Below are 22,124 nucleotides of genomic sequence, written 5' to 3'. Positions count from 1 at the left end.
CCTTAATGAGAGAGGAGCTGCGGGGCCAGAACACTCGAAACAATGAAGAAGAGGCTGAAGAGGTTCAAAACCTCCGCAGAGCTAAGGGGAACAACAACGGAGATGGACAATAATTCTTTGTGGGTACATCCCTGCAGAATAGCCCTTTTCTATTACGCATACTTACGTGACCTTTGTTTATGTAAACATACTGATGAGTGCAGCTTTCACTCTGAATGGGTACTTGCCCATGTACAGCAATGAGCGAATAAATGGCTGTGGGTGTCTGCAATGTTTTCAGTCAGCCACATATTCTAGAACAGTAAGCCATGAGGCCTTGAGCCCTTCAGTGTTTACTTTGCATGTTGGTATTGAAAGTATGGAAATATTGGTTACTGGGACAACACTTTGTGGAAGTGCCAGTCGGGTGGATATTACAACATCAGGGGACGATTTAAAAACATCACAGTCACAGCGAAACTCTTCAGCATTTTCTTGAGGACTCATATTTGTTTTTCAAACACAGTAGGCTACGCCTGAGACTGCTGCAACGCTGGGCGTGACCTCACTGATTGTCAGGCAGTGTCAATCACCTGTCTGCTTGCCACAGACTAACTTAATGTCACCGTAACGTTGGTAAAGGTAGAGATCTGACCTGAGAGAGCCACTCCTCGTCCTCCTGGCCACTGTGGCCTGACGCCAGGCTGTCTGACGACTCGTGGCGCGTGATTGGGCCTGGGCTTCCTGGGGGCATCGCTGAGAGAACACAGATGCACACACACACACACACACACACACACACACACACACACACACACACACACACAATGATAACATGTTGTTATACCCCAATGATGACATTTACATTTGATAGTTTGAAGCTGACAATATTTGTGCCAATGTCCAATACCGTCATGTTTTTCAAGCAAGTATTATCTTTAAAATTCAAGTAAACAATGTTTTGTATATAATAGATATTTTTGAAAAGTTTAAAGGCCTCCAACATTATAAAATATGACACAAGCTATTGGAGAGGAACATCGTTAAGTCAAACCTGGGCGGTGAATCATATATGAACTACTCACACAAATCAGCCTGTGAAGGAAAATGAGAACTGACGACTACTTTATTAAGTGTTTATTAAGTTCAAGTGTGTCAAGAGTCATTAGGGATTGACTGATATGGTCTTTGAAAGCCAAAACCAATACGTGTAGGCCGAAGTCTGTGGCGGCAGATATTTTGTGCTCAGTCTTATTTTGTAAGATCAAAAACCGGTAAATTCTAAAGTAGATAATGCCATGCTTTCCTTTCTCGCATTTGGGCATATGGGTGCATGCCAGTGTGTGTGTGAAAAGGCAAGCGTACAGTAAAGTGTGCGAGGGAGAGAAATAGAGTGTGTGTGTGTGTGTGTGTGTGTGTGTGTTATAAAGAGAAAGTGAGTGACAGAGAGACCCAGAGACAGATGGGGCTCTTGCAGGCTTGAATAAGCAGTCACGGAGAATGTGGCCTAATGTGTGGAATCGGTCCTTTCGCTGTCTCCCACCTCTGGGACGGGGTTTGTTTAACACAGGAATGGCTAATAAACTTGTCAACTCCACATCTGGAGCGCAGGAGGCGCTCCTGTCTTTATCCGCGCTCTCGCACGTGCCAGGTGTTCATAGACCCCCCGATGGAGGCGGTTTGGTGTTTGACACCTCTCTAACGAACACACACACACACACACACACACTCCCCTCATGAAGTATAAGGTCTGCACAGTCCTTACACCTGCTTCGGAAGTAGTGCTTGCTGTGTATATAATTGTGGAAGGACTGGGTAGTCAGAGTGAGCACCAAGGAACAGAAACGTGCATCGACAGAAAACCAACCACTGGACAAAGTTGAAAACAAAAACAAACAAAAAAAACAGTTGTGTATTCACACTGTCACACATTGTCAAATCAATTACCGCTACAAAAACATCTCAGAGAGTGAATAAAGGACAAACTCCACGGCTGGACGCTGAAATATAATGTCCATGGCAGAAAAAGACCAAAATGTTGGATTTCTATGTGGGATATTTACTTGTTTAAATGATTTTAAAGCATTCAAACATTTTAAAGTTATATATTATAAATGATTATATTATAAATATAAATTACTTAAATGATAATTGACTTGAAAATTAAAAAACTAAAATAGGATGCTCAAAACATCTGTGAAGACACTTGTAACGATGCGGCCATAACAATCTCCTACATCAAACCACAGCATAAAAAGAAATTGTTGTATTGCATTTGTTACATTTTCTGGCTTTTGTCTTTTAGTGTTGGGTTGGTTCACCCAAATTACATTACTAAACATTACGTACCCCCAGAGGTATCTAGACAAGTGTGTCTATCTGCGAGATTTCTGCCCCAATAATAAAAAAAAAATAGAGGTAAATGGAAATCAGTTTGTGGTACTAACATTTAAAGTTCAACGGCAAAATCTCGCAGGGATTATTTCTTTGGAAGGAAGCAAATGTTAATGTTGAATTGTTAAATGTCATTGTTTTCAGCGTTGTGCGCGCCACCAAAATATTCCATTCATGTCTATCGTATTACAGCGGAGGCAGGGAAATGTCAGGGACGGATTCACTTAAAACCTGGATGAATAAAAACAAAAATACCCGCATGGCAAGATACCACTAGTAAGTGAAATACGTTGTTTCTGTAACACGGGTGACCCTGTAACGACACAGATACCACGCAGAGGGAAAGCGAGCTAGGGCTACAGTCAGAAAGAGAGAGGCCGAGAAGGGCTCTCATGTCGTTTTAAATTGGAAGAGAGAAGAACAAAGCCTGTGTTGTGTTACTTATTAAACAAAATCACGACTCCCCTATTTCCTACCACTGCCTTCACTCCCACTGCCCCCCACCCCTCCTCGCTCTGTCTCTCCCTCTTCCTCTCCCTCTCTCTCTCTCTCTCTCTCTCTCTGACCCTTGGGGCCAATAGCTGTTCCCTAATTAATTATTGATGTTCTGAAGCAGTTGGTGGACTGGCTGGATCGGGTTTCCAGAGGGGGGGGGGGCTTTCAATGGCCGGAGTCACAGTCAGGCTCCGGTGTGGGGAGCTAGTGGCCATCCCCATGGGTCAAGCAAAGAGACATCCCTCCCTCTGTGTGTGTGTGTGTGTGTGTGTAACGAGCCTGACTGACCCCGGCAGTTACAGTCATATCTACCCATGTTAGTGTCCGGCTAGCCGGCCACTCAGCATCCTGCTTTTACAACGCTCATTACTGGCTCTTAGGAGACGGAGCGTCAATGCAGTTTCACAGACAGAACGTTTTTAAGTGCAAACTTATTGCACCGCACTCAAGAAAGGAGTCTGACTGTATGGCTGTAGGTACAGTAACAACGACTGTGCTCTGTTATTGATGGATTTAAAGAAACATCAGAGACTAAGCGGGTAGAAATTCAGCCATTTTGGAAAAATGTACCGAATGTTGCGACCACGTGCCGTAAGGCCTTTGCGGCTCCAATTATGCGCCGTTGGACAATTTCCGAAGGACCTCAGAATAAGCATGGCAGAAGAAAATCGTGACTCTCAGCCTTTTGCGGGCCAAACATACCATCACATTCTTAAATTCTTAAAATAGTAAAGCCACTGGGATCAAATACTGAGCTGCATTGCTGGGGGTGGGTTGCTTCAGGTACACGTTAATAGATGAAAACCGTGTGTTGCAGCAGAAGTTGAGCCAGGTTAAGCTTTTTTTTTTTCCTGACAATGGCCCTGCATTATTTAGCCACAAGTGGCGGCAGGTCAAACATACTGTACCATCGCTATCTTATGGAGATCTTTATTTTGTGGCAAAGAAAAAAATTTGTTTGCTTTTGGGAAATAGAAAAAAAAAAAAATACAAAAAATTATTGATGTCATGTAAATCAATAAATCAGGACTGGTATATGGTAATATTTCTATATAAATATCCGCATTTCTCAGGTATTTAATCTAATGGATTAGCTAAAAGCATCGTCTTGTCTGCTTATTTGTTTTTTGGTCCGTTTCTTTAATAACCACCCGGATGATTATGTGCTTGCATACCCACATAAGCGGAAAAACGATCTTCCCTATGCTGCAGACGAACAGAGTTGTCTGTGTCACAGCCTTTATTGACTGTGGAGAGTGGTGTTTTGCTGTGCTGAAGGCCAGTAGCCAGTGGCCTGTTAGCCAGAGCAGCGAAGCAAGGAGTCAGAACAAGAACAAAGGCTGCCTAGGTATTGATGTAGCCCGACCTCCTGGGGCCTTGGGCCAGGGGCCGGACAGGCTGATCTCCAGAGATAGATAAGGGGCTAACAATCTGATGGATCTGGAGAGCTGGCTGCGCAGTGGACAGAGGATAGCCGTCTTGTCTGGGCTGTCTGCTCTGTTCACCTTTATCTCTTTCATTTGTATTTTTTAAACATTCATTTTAGTTTTCCTCTCACTACTTTGACCTGCCGCACTGGCTGCCAGACATTTCACTTGCTGGGCTCCCTCTCGACTGCTCCACCTGTCTCTCTTCTCACTTTCCTCTCTTCTCGCTTTCCTCTTTTGAGTAGTACTCTGGCAGATAGGTGCTGGCATACTGACAGACTGGGATAGCTTAGTCATTATATATCATTCAAGGCGCATTTGACTGACAGCTCCTTCATTCAGCCAGCGCTACACTTACCCCATCCTTTCTCTGCCTCTCTTTGATTACTGACCCAGTCATGGCGCCATGGTTTCTCTTTACCAAACGCCTGATGCTCCAAAGCCTTCACTCTGGCCCCTCTCTCGGAGCAATTAGATCTATTGACGAGGCAACTGTGGCTGGCTTGTCATGGGCTTCAAAGTCCCAAGAGAGCTGCCGAGCCAGCCAGTCAGTCAGTCTCCACAATTAGCACATTATATGACAGGTAGGGAGGGGAGGGCCACGGCCAAAAAGCATAGCCTCTGTCGCTGCCATCATTGCCAGGCTCAAAAGGGGCCAGCCAGAAATCCAGGTGGTAAATTATTCACCGGTTTGTTTGCCTCAGAGCAACTTTGCGGCATGGGGACGAGGTGTTGGAAAACATACTGCGGACAGCTAGACAAATATCACCCCCGCAAAAAATGAATATGTGGAAAAAACGCACTCTGAATAAAAAGTCTGAATGTAGCAAATGAGGGTGTGAAAACCACACATTCATCAAAGCATAGACACTGCTATGATGGGTAGTAGTCATTCCGTTATTACTTAGTTCCGACACCTTTGGCCAAAGGAAAAAGGGCCCATTCACACACTCGTCTGATAGATAAATGGGTACTTTTGGGGACACAAGACGGGAATCTGTGATTCCCCCTTAGCTATAGATAGAGGATTCCCCAAACACTAAAAACTTGGCTCGAGACCGCTTTTATTAAGCTAAGCCAGATCGTACTACAGCATCTCCTCTATTTGTGAGTATACTGTATAATGTGTGTCTCTTTCTTCCTTATCTCTGCAAGGCAGTGCTGCACGTTGCCGTCCTCTGCAAGGCTGAGTGCTGCTAGTAGCTGCTACAGATGGACAGGTAGAGATAGTGACCATGAAGTGGCGCCACTGCTGCCTTTTATCATCCCGTCCTGGAGGCTCCGGTCTGGCCTGACCCCGGCCCTTCCTCTCCCCTTCCTATTCCTCTCCCTGCATACTGCATTTTTAATCAGCCTGGGTCATCCAATATAGAGCCACGAGACCGGAGAGCATGGCCTGTCAATCAAGCGCTGCCACTTCTTCGCCTTTCACCACCTTTCTGGAGACATAGTCATAGTGTGTTAGACAATTAGCTGAAGGGGATATTTATATAGATTTCTTACCCTCATTCTTTAACTCTTTCAGTACTTCTGTTTCTTGTTTAATAGTAAAAACTCTCATCTTGTTTCTTCTCTTGCTACTTCTCTCTCGTGATGGTTGAGTCGGCGATGTAAATTAGACCTAGATAGCACAATTTGTTCTGCAAGTACAGACAGTGCGTTTCCTCTGCAGCGGCACTATCTTTATGCTCTGCAAGAGGCAGCTGGACAAGGAGCGTATAACTGTGCAGTAATTCATCCTAAGGTCAAATCGACTCTTTCTCCTGGATCACTTCTCCATTGCCTTGCCAAGCCCTGGAGGAAACGGCAGAGGAGAGGGCTGGCAAGGGGACGCGTGCCGAGAAACAGGATGTTGAGAGTCTGTGCTCGGGTGCAAAGTGCAGAGATAGAAGGTGGCACTCCAAGAGCAACTCGGTCGGTGTTGGTGGTGTATAGGACCCTGACCCAGAGGGAAAATGGCAAGAGCACAAGAAGTGGGTAGAGGGCTGAACAATTATGTTTATAGCGTCTTGACCTCGCATCGGTTCACACTCGGATGGTTTGGGGAATAAAGAGACAGTGGTGTTATCTGGCTATTGTTAATTGGATGTAAATGTTAATGCAATGAATCTCTCATTATGCAGCCAGTTCTACTGCCCATGCTGGCAGAGAGAATGGTGGAAAAAGCTGACGCCCGTGCCCGTCACCCCAACGTGTGCTCATCGCTCTGACACTAGGAAAGACCATTAGCACTAATTTGACAAAATATCCTACCAGTTAGACCTGGAGCACTGCAGAAGTCAACGGAGACGAGTAGAGAGATTAGGGTAAACACAGCTACCACTTGCCCTGGAGCAGCCGCAAGAGCTAATTACAGATTTTGTGTGTTTATAATTATGGAGTGAGCTCAAAACGGCAGCCTATTCCAGGGGGTGGATTGATTCCGTGTGTGGCCATCCGTGTGCACTCGCATTCGCTTTTGCGAATTGGCCTTTCAGAGGGCAACCTTAAGTGCTCACTGCTCTGTACTTGTTATTGAATTAAAGAGAGTTTAGGGTGTCAGCTAATTGGTCTTAGCGCTGCATCTTGTAGCATTGTGCTAGCATGTTCTGAAGCAGGTATGTAGTGTGGCCGGCAAAGAAGAGATTCAAGGTGCAGAAACGAACTGAAGAACTAGGATTACTTCTGACAGGCCTCAGAGGATATGAAATGGTAGAAACGGTGGAAGTATCTTTCTATCTTTGAGAAAGGAAATGTAATTGCTGCTGACCGGAAAGGTCTCTTCCCAGCATGTGGCATCAATAAGAGGCTGAGGACCGGCTTTCAGCACAGTCAACATGGAAAATCAGCAGGGATTAGGGGTCACCCACTTGACTAATGATGCATACAATACGTACCAAAAACATACATGGTCGTGTTAGCCTGTGCAATCAAAACATACAGAGACCTATATTTTATGAATCATATATGTAATAAACAAACACAGTACGTGCAGTCCAGGGAAATACATCAATAAACATCATCTATCTAGAATAATACTACTAGTTAACATATTAGGATATTAGGAGACGGGGGGATAAAGCAAGCAACGTCTTAGCATAGCATGTTTGGGGTTAATATTCAATAAAAAATGTCAGCAATTAAGCACAAAATAAAAAGCTGAGAAAAATCTAAGTTCTGTTTCCGTAAATATAGCTGAAATGATTGACCAAAAAAAGCATACTTTTATCTCAGCTTGATGCCTGAAATGTTTTATTAAGAAGAGACAACCTCTGTCACTGATGCAGGCCTTGTCTTTTTATTCTGCCTTTCAGTGACCTAATGTCTTTTTTGATATTACCACAAATTTTCACATAGTGGCGTAGAAGCGACCTAAGCCTGCATTTTCAGAAAACAACTCCAGAATTACCTAAGTACATACCCATCTTGGATAACTGTTTGAACAGCATTGTCATGTTGTATGAGGCTAATCAAAATAAATTCGAAACTGATGAGGTGCCATGAGCCTGGTCCTATAACCCCCTTTATTGTATGCTTGTAGAATATCAGAATGTTTACTTCTTTATCAGGATCCCAATGAGCTGACACCTGAAACACATGTTCACTCCAATTTGAGCTGCTTTGCCTTAAGCTAGAGCAAATCTGCCTTGATTTACATCTTTCCATTAAGTTAATAAGTATTTATACTTGCCCGAAATGTTACTTTGCATTCTATTTGAACACGCTTGATATGCTTGTTTGTGTAAACCAATGAACACAAAAAGAAGTATTTGTTTAGGACTTACCAGCCAGAAGATACTGATAGTACTGCACCAGGTCTGAGGCCAACACCAAGGGGTGGTTGGTGTTGAAGGGGGGCTGCAGCTCATTCCACTGTGGAGTCCTGTTCCAAAAGAAATCAACTCTGAGACAGAATGTATTAGAGGCACATTTTCGAGGATAAAGTGGTCAACACAGCTTTACCTGGCAAGAGTCCAGCAGGCCCTTGGACAGGTGCTGAGTTCCAAAGGTGTGTCATCACTAATCTTTTGAGCGGTGCTAATAGGCCGAGGCTCAAGGACATGCTCCACCAAGTTACCATAGCAACTGATGATGTACAGTGAGTCGACAACAGACTGCCGGGACTGATCTGTGAATAGGACGTGAGAGAAGGCAGAGATAAAAATACTGCTTATGAAGATTATTCATAATAATGAGGGAGAAACTGCAGATGAAGATTAACATTCGTCAAGATTTTGTGTCCATTGGCCATTTGTTTTTCACTTTTGGGGAGAAACGTTTGTACTTTGAAAAATGCAACAAAAAAAAAGCACCCGCGGCCATGGTCTGACCTTTCTCTCTTTTCATATTGGGGTTGGTGATGAACCAGGAGCGAGGCGAGGCAAAGATGGCGGCCACACAGAACTCTCCTCCACTGGACTTGCTTGGGGAGATCTGAGGGGGCGGCTTAGCTTTGCTTCAGGAGGGAAAAGAGTACAATGTTGAAACAAAGTACTTTACTGCAGTGTCCCGTATCTCAAAGGTGCTCAGTGTAGTATTTCAACACTTTAACATGTCAAACTTAAATTACTGATGATAGATTGGTTCAAGTTCTGTAACCAAATGTACAGAAAAATGTTTTTTCAAGTGTATATTTTCAAGCTTACACTAAATTACTGGTTTGTCAGAATTAAGACCACATTTCCCATAAACCCTAGTTAAAATGAAATATGTGGCACCTTTGAGACCAAGATTGAAATGTGTGTTTCTTGCATGAAAGATAACAACCGGAATCTGGTTTAGAGGAAGTGATGATTTTCAATAGTATAACACTGGAGGCAAGTATATGGAAAATTACACAGCAACATCTGTGAACAATAAACACAAACTTTATAAAAGTGCTTTGCATGCAAGGAGCTAAGCAAGGAGAAATGCCTGCAAATAAAACATCAACAAAATGACTAAATTGAATTTGCTTTGACACAAACGCAGATCAGAAAACAGCCCAAAACTCAAAAAACATATGCCTTACAAAATGTCCACCTGCGCGACCATCCCTTCACACAATTCAGCCACCATTCTAGATTATCTTCCTGTCTGAGAAGGTGAGGTATGTATGAGATGTCCGTGAGTATCCATGTAGGAGACGACAATTAATTATGCTCCTGTCATAGGATTTTTGCCACGATAATGGCACTGTGGCAAAAATCACCGGCATCCTCATTCATTTCAATGAGGCAGAGGGCTCCTGTTAAAACTGTGAAGCAGTTTTGCACAAAAAAAAGTAGTAGTAGTAGTTAGTCCCGGTTTTACTTATGCAACACCATCCAGAGATCAAACACAGCATGTACAAGAAATCTGTCCGGGTGGAATGTGGCATGTACCTTCCAGCACTGTGTTAAATTGCTGTTTACCCCGTCAGCATTGGGATGTGTAATATGTTGATACTGTGATGTTCTACTGCCTGGGCTTAAAAAGTATAAAGCACAGTGGTTTCTTAGTGAGTAAGAACGAGTGGAAATAAGGCTTCAAACTAGACTTCCTGGTTTGTATTTCATCTTGTACCTGCCACTGTAGACTGTGACTTGGTACTGTTTTGCTATAGTACTACTGTCGATCTTAATATCTATTAACATCTTAATAGTAGGGACCAATACACTTTGAGTCACACTAGATGCATATGATAAATACATACAATATTTATCACGCAATGGAAGGTGCACCTTAAACGCCATCATCCAAGCTGTCTTCCCCTGGCTGCTTCACTTTGTGCAGGCCACTGCAGAGAATTTATTGGGAGTTATCGGATTATTCAGCATGTCAGGACTGTTTGAGAGGAAACGGACACAGAGGAGGTTTTCAGCTGCAATAGGGCTCCCCATATGGCAATGATCAGAGAACAGTAGCGAGGTCTGGTATTATTGTCCGGCCTTATAACCAACCTGGACAGTAAAACATGGTCACAGCAGATCAGGCATGAGGCGGGCTAAAGGCTTGAAGACTCACGACGGTGTCACACACTCCCAGAGGGGTGCTTAACCTTGACCTTTGGAAACCACTCCGGTGAGGCAGCTCACTTCTGTCTACACTCACTTGCTGGGGAAAAAAGACAAAGAAATTGATGCAGAACTGCACTTTTTCCATCTTGCTACTCTGTATTGCCATTGGAAACGATATTGTAATTCAACTTATCCTGAGCTCATGAAAGCTTTCTTGTGCAGGTATTTAATATTTTTGCTTCATGTGGAACAAATGTAAGCAGAAATGGATAGTTAGCATGAGCAGAAAAAGCCCCTCTGGCTGATAAAAAAAATATACACACATGCAAATACTTTGTTAACAACAGGAAGACATAATGTCACTGATGCAAAGCACCTGGGACCAGGCTTATCGAGATATATCCAACCAACCGGCTCCATCTATGGGCAATGAAAGCAAAACTTTCTACAATTTTGGCATTTGTGCCACCTGCAGGCAATGAGTGGAACTACTACTGCAGTTTATTTTCTGCATGCCAGGCCCCTCGTCACCATTGATTCTTGTGTTATTACTTATGCATAGACTTGTTAGCGCTATCTATAGTCCAATGACACTTGGGCTCACTTAGAGGCACAAGCTTTATGTTAAACTCGGTCCATACATTTGGGTATGGAAGTTCATTGGCATTTGTTGGCATGTATAGAATACACTTTTAATAAAAAAATAGACCAGACCTCATTCTGCTTCACAGGAAGCGGAGGGTAAAACTGTAGTTCTACAGTAATGCTTGTAGGGGCCGACTGAGTGTCCAGTAGTTCAACTAACTTTCACAGTACTAGGTGCTGAAAGACCTGCTGCTGGTAAAACTCTCTTTCTGTTGCCTCCCTTCAGACTGTCAGCACCTCATAAATTACTCCCTGGATGCAAAGAGATGTTGATGTCTTTGTTTGGCCAACACCGTGTGAAAGAGGGATCAGGAAAAAGGAAGTGGTGAAGGTAGTCATAGGAAAGGCCTCTATACAAGTTTTGTAGCTTGAATTTATTAGTGCTGGGTCAAGGGGAGAAGGCTGAATAACCAAATATCCACAGTAAGCCCCGTCTGTGAAAGGAAGATGGAGGGGGAGATAAAGTCACACTCAGGATATTGCGTTGGCTAACTCCAGGGTGCCCTTTGTCTTCTCCTCCAAGCTCTTCCTTGGGCCTATTCGTTTGTTAGCGCGTCCAGACGATAAAGCATTTAACAAACAGGTCAAGATAGCCATCCACTAGCTATGAGGGAGTGTTTCCATCATGGCATCCTTTCTTCTGCCTTTCAATCTCAACATTCCTTCACCAGAGTACGGCAAATCAGAAGGCGAATAAAATGGGAAAGAAATGAAAATGAGCATAAAACGTGAAATAAGTAGAGTCTTTAAATTTTCAAGAACCCTACAGTGAGCCATTAAAGTGAAAATGGCTGTTGAATGGTAATATGGGGAAACAAGTAATCTGTTGCGCACAAGACACCATATAACTTTCACTGCTTAAGAGAAGGAACAGTAATCCCGAATTTGACTGTGTGGGAGTTCTGGGAAGTTTAAGTTCTTCTTTGCTGAGGTGTTTAATTGCTTAAAACCCTGGTGTTCCATCGCTCTCATTGCTGGAAAATATGTTAAACCCCTCAAAGGCCCTGTGGTTCACTGGTTCCAATAACCCAGGAAACACAAATCCTATTTCAGAGCAGGCTGATGTTGGTTTTCGAGGGTGAAAGCTCGGGGCTGACAAATATACCACGCAGCAACTTACACTGTGCTAGGAGATATTCTAACCTCCTCGTAGTCATTTCATGTTGACTTTGGATGTAAATGGAAGTGGAATAATAAATCAAGGAAAAACATTGTTTAAATCCGACAGGTTTTCTTGTCGGGAGAATGACAAATCAGAGAGAAAGGACTTTTAAGAGGCACAGCAGAGATTATGATTTGGAGCCATTAGGGAAGGACTGACCAACCACACATATACTGACCTCACACAGCTATATATATATATACATAGTATATATAGATGTACATACATACATACATACCCTATAACAAAGTACATACATGTATATAATCACACATACCAATGTGTAGTGTGTGATAGCAGGCTATAATACTGGCTCCCCACTGTGGTCTCATAGCTGATGAGCTGGGTTTGGGCCTCTTTGAAGAGGCCTCAGCTGGCGCCGACCAAACATCACAGCTCAGTTCTCCTCTCCTCTGGGTACAGTGACCGCTAAAGTTTATTCATCTGTGTTTTAAATCATCCTCTTCCTCTTGATCTCACTTGAAGTGGCTTAAAAGTGTTGAGGTTTCTGCCCTCACGACAGAGAGGCACAGCTCCAGCAGACAAGGGCTTAATTCTGCCTCTCCATGTGGAGGACAGAAAGCAGTTTTTGGAGTGGACCGCCGGTAGGGGAGTGAGTTAACGAATGGCTCCAAGTTACGAAAAAACGTAACCCAATATCAATAAATTATGAAACATAAATATACTAAAAGTGAATTGGGAGCAGGGTGGGGGGGGGATATGTCACTAAACAAACGGCAAATCTCTTCTTTTCTTCTCCTGTTTCCTTTTGTACGATTGCCCTTTAGCAGGGAGTGGAATCCATTTTCTTTGCAACTTTAATTCACTGAAGACTACTCACATGTCATTTCCACTTTTAATTTAACAAATGAGGACTCTTGACTGAGCTAATAGCTTTTTCTCAAGGGCATAATTCAATCTGCGACATCAACCATCAAAGTCCCTTTGCATTACTATGTCCGGGGCTAACGTGAGGCGCCTCCGAGGGGGGATGGAAGTCCGGTGGCAGCTTCCATTTATTTTCAGGGCCCTCGCAGTACACAAATATGATAGAGCTCACTTGAGCTGGCAATCCAGTGACAAAGAGCTGTGCGGCTGTCGTTGCACTGATTCTGGGCCATACGGTTAAGTCAAATCGGAAAAAGAGCCAGTATTAAGACTGCGACCAGGAAGGGAAAGAAAGACAGAGCGAGGTAGAGAGAGAGAGAGAGAGGGCAGTCATGTGGAGGACACATCCTTCAACATCACATTTATTATTTTACAACAGCCCTTGGAAAAGAGACAGCCTTGGGGCTGTGTCGAACACACAGCACTAATGACAACCACTGGGGAAAGTCAGTGAACATTGGAGAATGGGCATCAAATGTTCAAGGACAAACGAGGACTTTTTTTTTTTTTTTACCTGTTCTTTACCCTTTACCCCGCATCATATTTAAGTTTATTAAATAGTCTGCAGTTTGTTCGTGCAAATAACATTAAATATAATACATAAAATATTAAAATCCATGCTTAGAGCACGACATGGAAATTCTAGATGACATGATACAGTTCATGGTATCCTGGGAAAGGAAATAAAAGAGGGCTCTGCTTGTAAAGCGTTTAGGTAAACTCTGGGTACTGCTAAGCTTTCGGAGGGCACGCGAAACGCTGAAGCAGAAATTGGCAAACAGGCTGTCATAGCTCACGTCTCAAGACATACCCTAATAGAGAAACAATATAGGTTTAACTAGCTCAAATTTGAGCGGAAGGCAGTTATTGTGAGGGTCAAGATTCCGATGCTAATGATGTGTAGCTTTGAAAAGTATACGCTCTGAAATCACTAAGGGCCTAGATTAAGCGGGAGGTGGATGAAGACAGAAAGGGGGGAAAAAAAAAAGCTTCAATTAAAAAGTATGAGTGACTGCCCACAACAAAAGACGAAACCAAAGACTTGGGGAAGGCACCACATGCTATTCATTTTCTAAAGTGAATAGAGTCAACAGGGAGGAGCTGGAGAGCAGGGAGCCAGGAAGGGAAAAGTTCACTTCACTGAGCCACTCAATCATCTCTCCATAAGTGACTCTGTCATAATGGGGCTTCTTTTAAAAGCTTGTAAGCATCTGATTTCACGAGACAGCGTTGACAAGAGACTTGGCTTTAGCCCCCTCCAAGAAAAAGTTTGTTGAATGGGGGGATGCTGTGCGGCCTCTAACATTTGATTCTCTGGGCAGGGCATTCAAAAATAAAAGTTTGACTGAATGTGAATCATTTCCGGATTATTACCCTGAAAATCTGATTAAATTGATTTTTGTTTCACTTCATTATTGAGTCAATGTTCTTCATTGCCCCTTTCTGTTTGGGAGGGGTTGTCGTTTTTGAGAATCAATAGCGAGTGGTCTGCCTTTAGTTGAAAAGGAAGCCGTGGTAGTTGTTGCTAAAAGAAGGAAAGTAACGCTTCTTCCACATTAGCAAGTCATTTGTTGATATTCTGAGTATTACATGAGGTGAGTATGAGCTCAAAGCAAATAAGTGACGATACTAAAGTAGGTGAGGTGATGTTCTTGTAAAACACTTTAAGGCAGTATTACTGATTTTTGGCCACTTACTATATCCCATAATGACGTTATAGTCAAATGTGTTGGCAAATTTTGACTATGCAACATTTTTGGGTGCAAAGTTCTCTGGCTGAAAACAGCTGCCTACTGTGGCTGGAAACATGGAGGATGAGAGCAGTGGGAGTCAAACAAAAATCAAACCAGCGAGCTGAAAGATGGACGATAAAATGCTCCGTAGAGCAGAGTGGGACCTGCAGAATCAGGTGATAATTCTCTGTGGGTTCACTTTGAGCAACTTCTTTCACATTACACATAGTCATTTGACCCATTGTTATGTATGTATAAATGTATATAAACACATTTTGTAGAAGATATTTCTATACCCACACAAGACACTGTTCACAATACCAGAATATGACAAGGCACAATTACTGCGTGCAAACACACATCCGAAAGAAGAAAAAAAAATAAAAAAATGTAACCAAAGCGGGCTAAAGGAAAAATTGAGCAACATGTATTTTACACAAAGGCGTTATTCTTGGAAAAACAGCATGGGGGGTCTAAACACAGAGAAAGAAAAAGACAAGAAGACAGAGATGTCATTTTATAGTGGGTGGCTCAAAGAAACCACACCGCCACCAGACAAGAAGCGGTGCTATGGCATTGCCCTAAAGTCCTACAATATGTCCCCTGGACTACCACCTACGACACAGACTTAAAGCATATAGTTGTTGATGTATTCATATAGTCATTTAAGTACTGCGGTGGTTTCAAAACAACACGTTGAATCATCCTACTACAAAAGCTCAACATATACAAAAAAAAAATAAAATTGAAGGGTTTGCAAAAAACACAACCACAAAAAAAAAAAAAAAAAAAAAAAAAAAAGCACACAAAAGAAAGATGGGAAAATAAGAAACACTCCTCTTTGGGATTTTTTTTCTCCCCCCCCCCCCCCCCTTAGGAATGACTGCACAAGCTCTGCGGAATGTGTTGAAAATATACCAGGAGACAAATGAGAGGTAAAGGAGGCGGTGTGCGCTGTGGCAGAGTATACAGTTGCATGCTGCAGAGGGAGCCAAGGAGGGGAGAAGCAAAACTCACCATGGAGTTTTAATGGCAAAACATCCCGCCCCAAAGAGGTAGGGTCTTCATGAGAGGGGGTCGGGGGAGGGTGAAGGGGGTGGGGGGGGGGTGGGGTGGGGTTGGGGGGGATACAGAGATAGACGGAAAAACCATTATTAAACTAGCATACTTGAGCAAACACACTTTTCACATTACATACTTTTTGACGTGTCTGTTTAAGTGCACAACACATACGAGGCAGGAAACAGAATGTCTGTATGCTAAGATGGATTTGAAAACCTGCGGGATGGCTTGATGATTCATCTGCTCAAGCTGCTCTGTAAAGTGTGATACCATATATTTGGCAGATGCAGCATGTCCACAGACTTTGATTTTTTTTTTTTTTTTTCTTTAGACATCTGTCATGTTTTTTTTTTTTCCTCCTCTCCTTAACTTTAAAAGAAGGGATCGGGTACATGTGCAGAAGCATGTAGGTCTGAATCCGGCCGTGTAAATACGACACAGAAAAACGATGGGAAACAGCTCTTGATTGTTGAGATTGAGAAAGAAGTATGAAGAGTTTATCCAATTTGTATAACAACTGGGGACAACAATAAAACTAACAGCACTCAAGGCGTTGTTGAGACGAGGAGCTGTGTGTTTGCATGCAACTTCTTTTTTTAGTGCGAGTGTGTATTTATGGGCCATGCATTGTCTTGTGAATGTGTGTGCCCGTCTGGAAGCGAGGGTGTGGGCAAATGTGTGCTCACTGTGATTATGTTAACAAGTACACAGTGTGTGTGTGTGTGTGTGTGTGTGCAAGAGCCATCCAGAGTGGAGTGTCTTTTTCAGGGTGTATTTCTGTGTATCTGTCAGTTAGTGCGTGTTTCTAATGTTTACAAGACATTAGGAGTGGGAGTGTGTTCCTGTGTTTACTCTGCAAGTCCAGAGATAGTGACAGAGCTCCGTAAACAGTTTACAGTAAATAAGCCTTTTCCCTACAGCAATAAAGGTCCGATGAGACTGAACTCTGTCCCCCGCCAGCCAACCTCCCCCAGTCATAAAAAAAAAAAACAGAATCCCCGGCCAACCAAAGCACTCTGCAGCACTTCTCTTATTTTATCGCTTTTTGCCGCATCCGCCTGGGCCCTCCCGACGACAGCAGACAGTCTTCAATTAGTCGTGGTACATGGATGTGTAGAAAAATGTTACTCCGACGGACAGGGAGCAACAATTTGCCCTGGAATGTCTTACTCCTGGAGTGCAAGTTGACAAATGAACATGCTGGGTTGGTGTAATGGAGGCCCCTGGTAAACTGCCACTTATCAAGGAGTTGCAGAGGGGGGTCGGGGGGTGGGGTGGGGGGGGGTGGACGCTCTCTGCCGTCTACCCTCCGCTGAGCCTATCGAACCCCGCTGAGCCCCCACTCGGGCCCTCCAGCTGGGTAAATGGATTGACACCAGTGGGAGAGTGATGGAGGAATGGAGTGAGGTCTCCACGGGGGTAGCAAAGGCCAAGTAGGCTTTGGGGTTTACAAGATGTCCCTTTGAAATTTCTCCCTCCTACTTTCTTACAAAATGATTGACTTGCTAAATTGTAAATGTGTTCGCCCCTGATCCCATTAAACCGTATATTCCACCCCGTGCGCTTCGCTCTCGGACTACAGGGCTCCTGTCTGTCCCCATTGTTAAAAAGGAGTCAGCTGGCTGGAATAACCTCCTTGTGACGGTGTGACTCGGTGTTGGAGTCTTTAAATCTTTTTAATCCTAAACTTAAAACTCATCTTTTCGCAATAACCTTCAGCTAGCTGCTTATTTTCCGACGACCTTGTACCTGTTGCCATTAACCTTCCGGCGGGTCGTTCTCGGTCTCAGTGAATATCTATAAGAGGCTGCGCAGTTGCAGACGCGCTTTCCTGATCCCGGAGGTTTGCTGGAATAGAGTCCCACACACAGGTCAGCGGCGTGTTGGGAAACGTCAGTTAAACATGGGTCAGTGGAGTAAAAGGAGTGCAGGACTGCGAGTGGGCGTGTTACTGAGAGGAGGCAGAGAAAGAGGAAGAGAGGCAAGGGGAGAGGAGGGAAAAGAGCGGGCGTAATCGACATGCGAGGGCGACGACCCCACTCCCGGAGAATAATCGTTGACACATTCATCTCTTAACCCTGTGGCCCTAATAGCAGCTCTGCCCGGGCCATTAAAAAGGGAGGGGAAGTAGGTGATTTGTGGAAATGGTTTAGTCTTGCTGCCACGTGACGCTGGGCATCGCATCCTTAAAGCCCCTTTCTAGCTCCGGCCTCGGTGAGGCTCTGTAAAGACAATGGCTCTGGTGCTGGGCCGGCTCTTACATATGTATTACAGTAATCTGAGGGCACATCTGCGGCAGGTCACAGGGTCTCACTCATTCTCTCGCTGTTGCCTTTCTCGTTACCTCGCCTGCACTCTCATCTGCATTTGCTTGAAAATGTCATCAGTGGGATTTGGTCATGGCTGGCGTTTTGTTTTGTGTATGACAATCTTTCCATTTGGATTTTCATTTGTCTGTGTTAAAGTCAGACTGTGTGTAGATGGGATGTAATGTGCAATACTTTGTCTGCTTGCTAATCCCGAATTTATCGCTGACGGGCATTTTGACGAGTTAAATCTGTCCTCACAGAACTGGTGGCTGCGGGGACAAGTCGACTTTCTTTGGAGCTGACGGCTTGAATATTCCTCTCTTAATCTTTTTCACAGATTAAGTTCTGACAGTGACATTTTACCAAGAGAGAATCTTTTCATTTTGTGATAGGGATTTCTTTTTTTTTTTTCTTTCTTCCTTGGGATTTCATTCATCTAGGGCCAGCCAACCTTCTGCCAAATTTGGCTGACAGGAAACAAGAGGCCGGGTCAGAGCCGACACTCGTCCCCTTGTTCGGGACTCCCAGGAGACTTTAGCAGGAGCTTGGCTGTGCTCCTCCAACTCCCTGACCTGGCCTCGTCTGGAGGGGGGTTATCAGGGGAATGCTGAGCCACATCCGACTCTACCTCCCCACATCGACAGGGGAGGGGGGGGGGGGGGAGGACACCAAAATCTAAATTAAGAGAGGAGGAGGCTCTGCATGAACTTGTTGAGGTTTCCTTTGATGTTAAAGACAAACAGCAGCATTTTGCACATTGGTGGTCTGCAGGGCGCGCCGGGGTCTGTGGAGGTGTCCCTGAGGTTGGCCTGGTCACACAAAGAGGCTTCGTCGACGCGTCTATCTGCGCGTGCTGTTGTGTGTGTGTGTGTGTGTGTCACGGCACAGTGGACACAAAGACAGGCTGGTAGGGAATGTAGGTTAAGCAGCTGGTGTGTTCCTCTGCCGCCCTGCCAACAGGGATCTGCTCATACAGGTGTAAATACAGCTGCCGGACGCTCCTCTCTCTCTCTCTCTCTCTCTCTGAGTGTGTCTCTCTGTCTCTCTATCACACACGATCACACATAAAAAAAAAAAGAGAGAGAGGGTTGGCTGCACAGACAGACAGATGGTGCCAGGGCACTCCTGTGCAAGTATAGCGTGAAAGCATATGATATCACCCCCCACTCTAGGGGCCAAACCTGCTGCTTCACTCAGTGTGTGTGTGTGTGTGTGTGTGTGTGTTTTTGGTGAATTGGTGCAGCCGTGTGCATGCAGGAGCAGGCCGCACAGCTGCATGTCCCGATGCATTAATACTGACGCCTCCTGTGGACTGGATGGATTGATGAAGGAGTACTGAGGCGGCCAACCAGGGCTGATAACGTCCTAAAGAGCCAATACAGCTGTCTGAGGTGTTTAACGACCAGGTATAACGGCTGGAAAGAGGTGGAACGTTTGTAGAATATCTTACACAAAAAGGCGGTTCGCAGGTTAAGGATAAAGCTGTCGATATTCTTCACGGCACATATTGTCAACAAATCCCACGAAAATACCCAAACCAACAATGAATGTATCCTCTAAGTAAGTATTGGGTGTGTATGCCTCTGTGCCATAGAGCTCCAAGCAAGCAATGGGCTTTGGGGCTGAGTGTCACAGACAGTGTCACATTGTTGGTTTCTTTTCATGGAATTTGACAGTAAAAAAAAATTAAAAAATAAATAGAATACCTCATGCATTATCCCTAAAGAAAGCTGACAATTTTCTTATACATTTTCAGCACTCCCTTAAACCTCTGTTTTGTTCTGAATCTACGAAAATATGACTGGATATTCGGCATAATCAGCCCCCAACATCACTGAACACACACACACACAAAAAAAGGGGCATCATCTGTATCGCTAACTGACAAACGTTACTTACAGAGACTTCACGTCACCACGGCTATCAAACCTAAATGTCCCTGTACTGAAATCTTTCAAGTAATGAAAGTTGGCATCAAATGTCTGGTCAGATTCTTAATGTTCGATCAGACAGCTCCTGATTGAAGTCGACAGTCCGCCGATATCAGAAATGCATTTTATTCAGGTAAAGAGCTTGTTCTGATTTCTCACATTAAGGCACTGAAAAATTGGATTGTTTTTTGGTATTAAAGCATGTATCACATTATTACCAAAGTATCACTATTAGCAAAACGTTTAAAACAATACCCGCAGCAATAACTAAACTACAAGACAAGATGAGAGCAGCACCACAAAAATAGATACACGAACGAAAAGGACTGATTGCTGCTTGCCACCGAAGATGGAGGCAAAACAATAAAACTAGACAGCAGTGACGGCTTAATGCCAAAGACAAAAAGAAAAAAGAAAAAAAGCAATGAGTGATGAGCAAACCCGAATGGAATATGCAGATTCTTTTTTTTTCCCCCCCGACAGCGATCCAGAAGGAAAATCTGCAGAATTTAGACGAATATTTTGTTTGTTGTTGTTGCTTGTGCTTGCATGTGTTAACATGTTTTTACAAGCAGCATCTCTATTTGTTTAAAATCTGCACTGAAGGTGTCGCGTGGGGCCTGGTGATAAGCACACAAAAGAAAAAGCACAGATAAAAAAAAAATAAAAAAAGATTTTTAATTTTTAATGATCACAGCAAATGATAACTACAAACGAACACGAGCAACCTGAAGGCTCTCACTGAAGGTGAATTAGGACGTATTTAAAATTTAATTAAAACCCATGAGACCTATTTTGAGAACCCCACATTGGATGACGTGAATTATTACAACTGCAAAACCAAATGCAAACCACCAGTACCAGGACATCATCATAAATATACCAAAGCAGGACACCGCAGTAGCCCATAAGCAATAGTACATTTTACAAACCAAATGAGCTTTGCAGGTCATCTTAATGATTTGGAAAATGGCCTGATGTTGTTTATGTTGACTGCTGGATCAGGTCTCTATTTTCATCCTCAAAGCTCACTTATCAAATATCACGGGGGGGGGAAATAAATCCCTCGCCGTCTGTTTGAATCATTATAGCATTTCCCATTCAAACAGGGCATGAAAATTACATTTAAATGAAAATATTAAAATCATACTTGCGGAGCCACCTGTACTGTATGTAAATGCACTTAGCAAAGGCCTGTAGTTGCTGATGGTCTTAAAACTACATGATTTCAATGCACCGCGAAGATCCAGGTGAAAAAAAACAATCAAAGAGAGACGGAGGAGAGAGGTGCACGAGAGCAGAGCCGTCTTACTTTGAACGCCGGGCTTAACTTAACACTGAAAGCTAGCAGGGGTTAGCACTGCATTTAAAATGACTTGAGCATGATTTCATTTCTATTCTCGACATGCACGATGTGTTTTATCCGCTTTCCAAACAGCCCACAGAGCAAGTTCACATGTGTGTTGCGCTTCATTACCCTATGCAAAAAAAGTGGTGGCCTGAGACAAAAGAAGCCCATGCGCATCAGCTGGATGTGTGAGAGGAGAAGCTTTGGCCTTCCACAAGGCCACTGTTGACACAGCACATTGTTTTTACAATGGGATTCATGTAAAAAAGGCAAAGCAAATCCCAGACTGACGTTACAGAGGTAATACAGTGCGATTTCAAATGTTCGCAAAAGGGCCAAACGGTGAATTCAGTGGAGTTTGTGAGGTTGCCAGTAAGCCTCTCACACTAACCCCCTCTGGAGACATTCTATGCTAAAGGTTTCAGTTGTAGACTCTGTGGGGCGTTATACCCAGATTATTTCTACAAAAGGGAGTTTCTTCTTGAAAACGACCACAAAGGCAGAAAGGATTAGAGTCTAATTTATCAACATCTATACATAAAAGTTACGTAATTACATTTTAATGTAACTTTTCATAGCACGGGCAGTGAAAGCTCGACGCAGAGTTAACATCCTGCAGATGGCAAAGTGGTTGGTAAAATGTTAAATGCAAACGGCAGCTGGTCTGAGGAATCCATCTCTTAAAGGGTACCACTTGATACACTGATACTTTTTATGATTTGTTGCGCACATTGAAATTTATATTCTGTTCTCTACTTCATAGGGATTCTTTTTTTTTCTTTACTTAACCCCTA

General features: G+C 43.6%; 1 protein-coding gene across 4 annotated transcripts in view; it reads right to left on the bottom strand.

Annotated features, from left to right (window-relative positions):
• The window catches only part of bcas3 (BCAS3 microtubule associated cell migration factor), a 303,021-nt gene that overhangs the window by 196,278 nt on the left and 84,619 nt on the right, over nt 1–22,124 (bottom strand). For 2 of the 4 annotated variants that reach the window (XM_070905817.1, XM_070905815.1), the window contains exons 17-22: nt 15,698–15,742; nt 8,606–8,730; nt 8,238–8,403; nt 8,060–8,157; nt 2,853–2,855; nt 635–735 (exon numbers count right to left, since the gene is read on the bottom strand). In XM_070905817.1, the coding sequence (XP_070761918.1) occupies nt 635–735; nt 2,853–2,855; nt 8,060–8,157; nt 8,238–8,403; nt 8,606–8,730; nt 15,698–15,742 (538 nt within the window). The remainder of the gene's footprint in view (nt 1–634; nt 736–2,852; nt 2,856–8,059; nt 8,158–8,237; nt 8,404–8,605; nt 8,731–15,697; nt 15,743–22,124) is intronic. The other 2 variants (XM_070905818.1, XM_070905816.1) reach the window with 1 other exon arrangement.

The sequence above is a fragment of the Enoplosus armatus genome, chromosome 5 (assembly GCF_043641665.1).
Source record: "Enoplosus armatus isolate fEnoArm2 chromosome 5, fEnoArm2.hap1, whole genome shotgun sequence".
NCBI classification, from domain to species: Eukaryota; Metazoa; Chordata; class Actinopteri; order Centrarchiformes; family Enoplosidae; genus Enoplosus; species Enoplosus armatus.
Note: the sequence above shows the minus strand (reverse complement) of the source record. Positions and strands in the feature narration are given on the sequence as shown.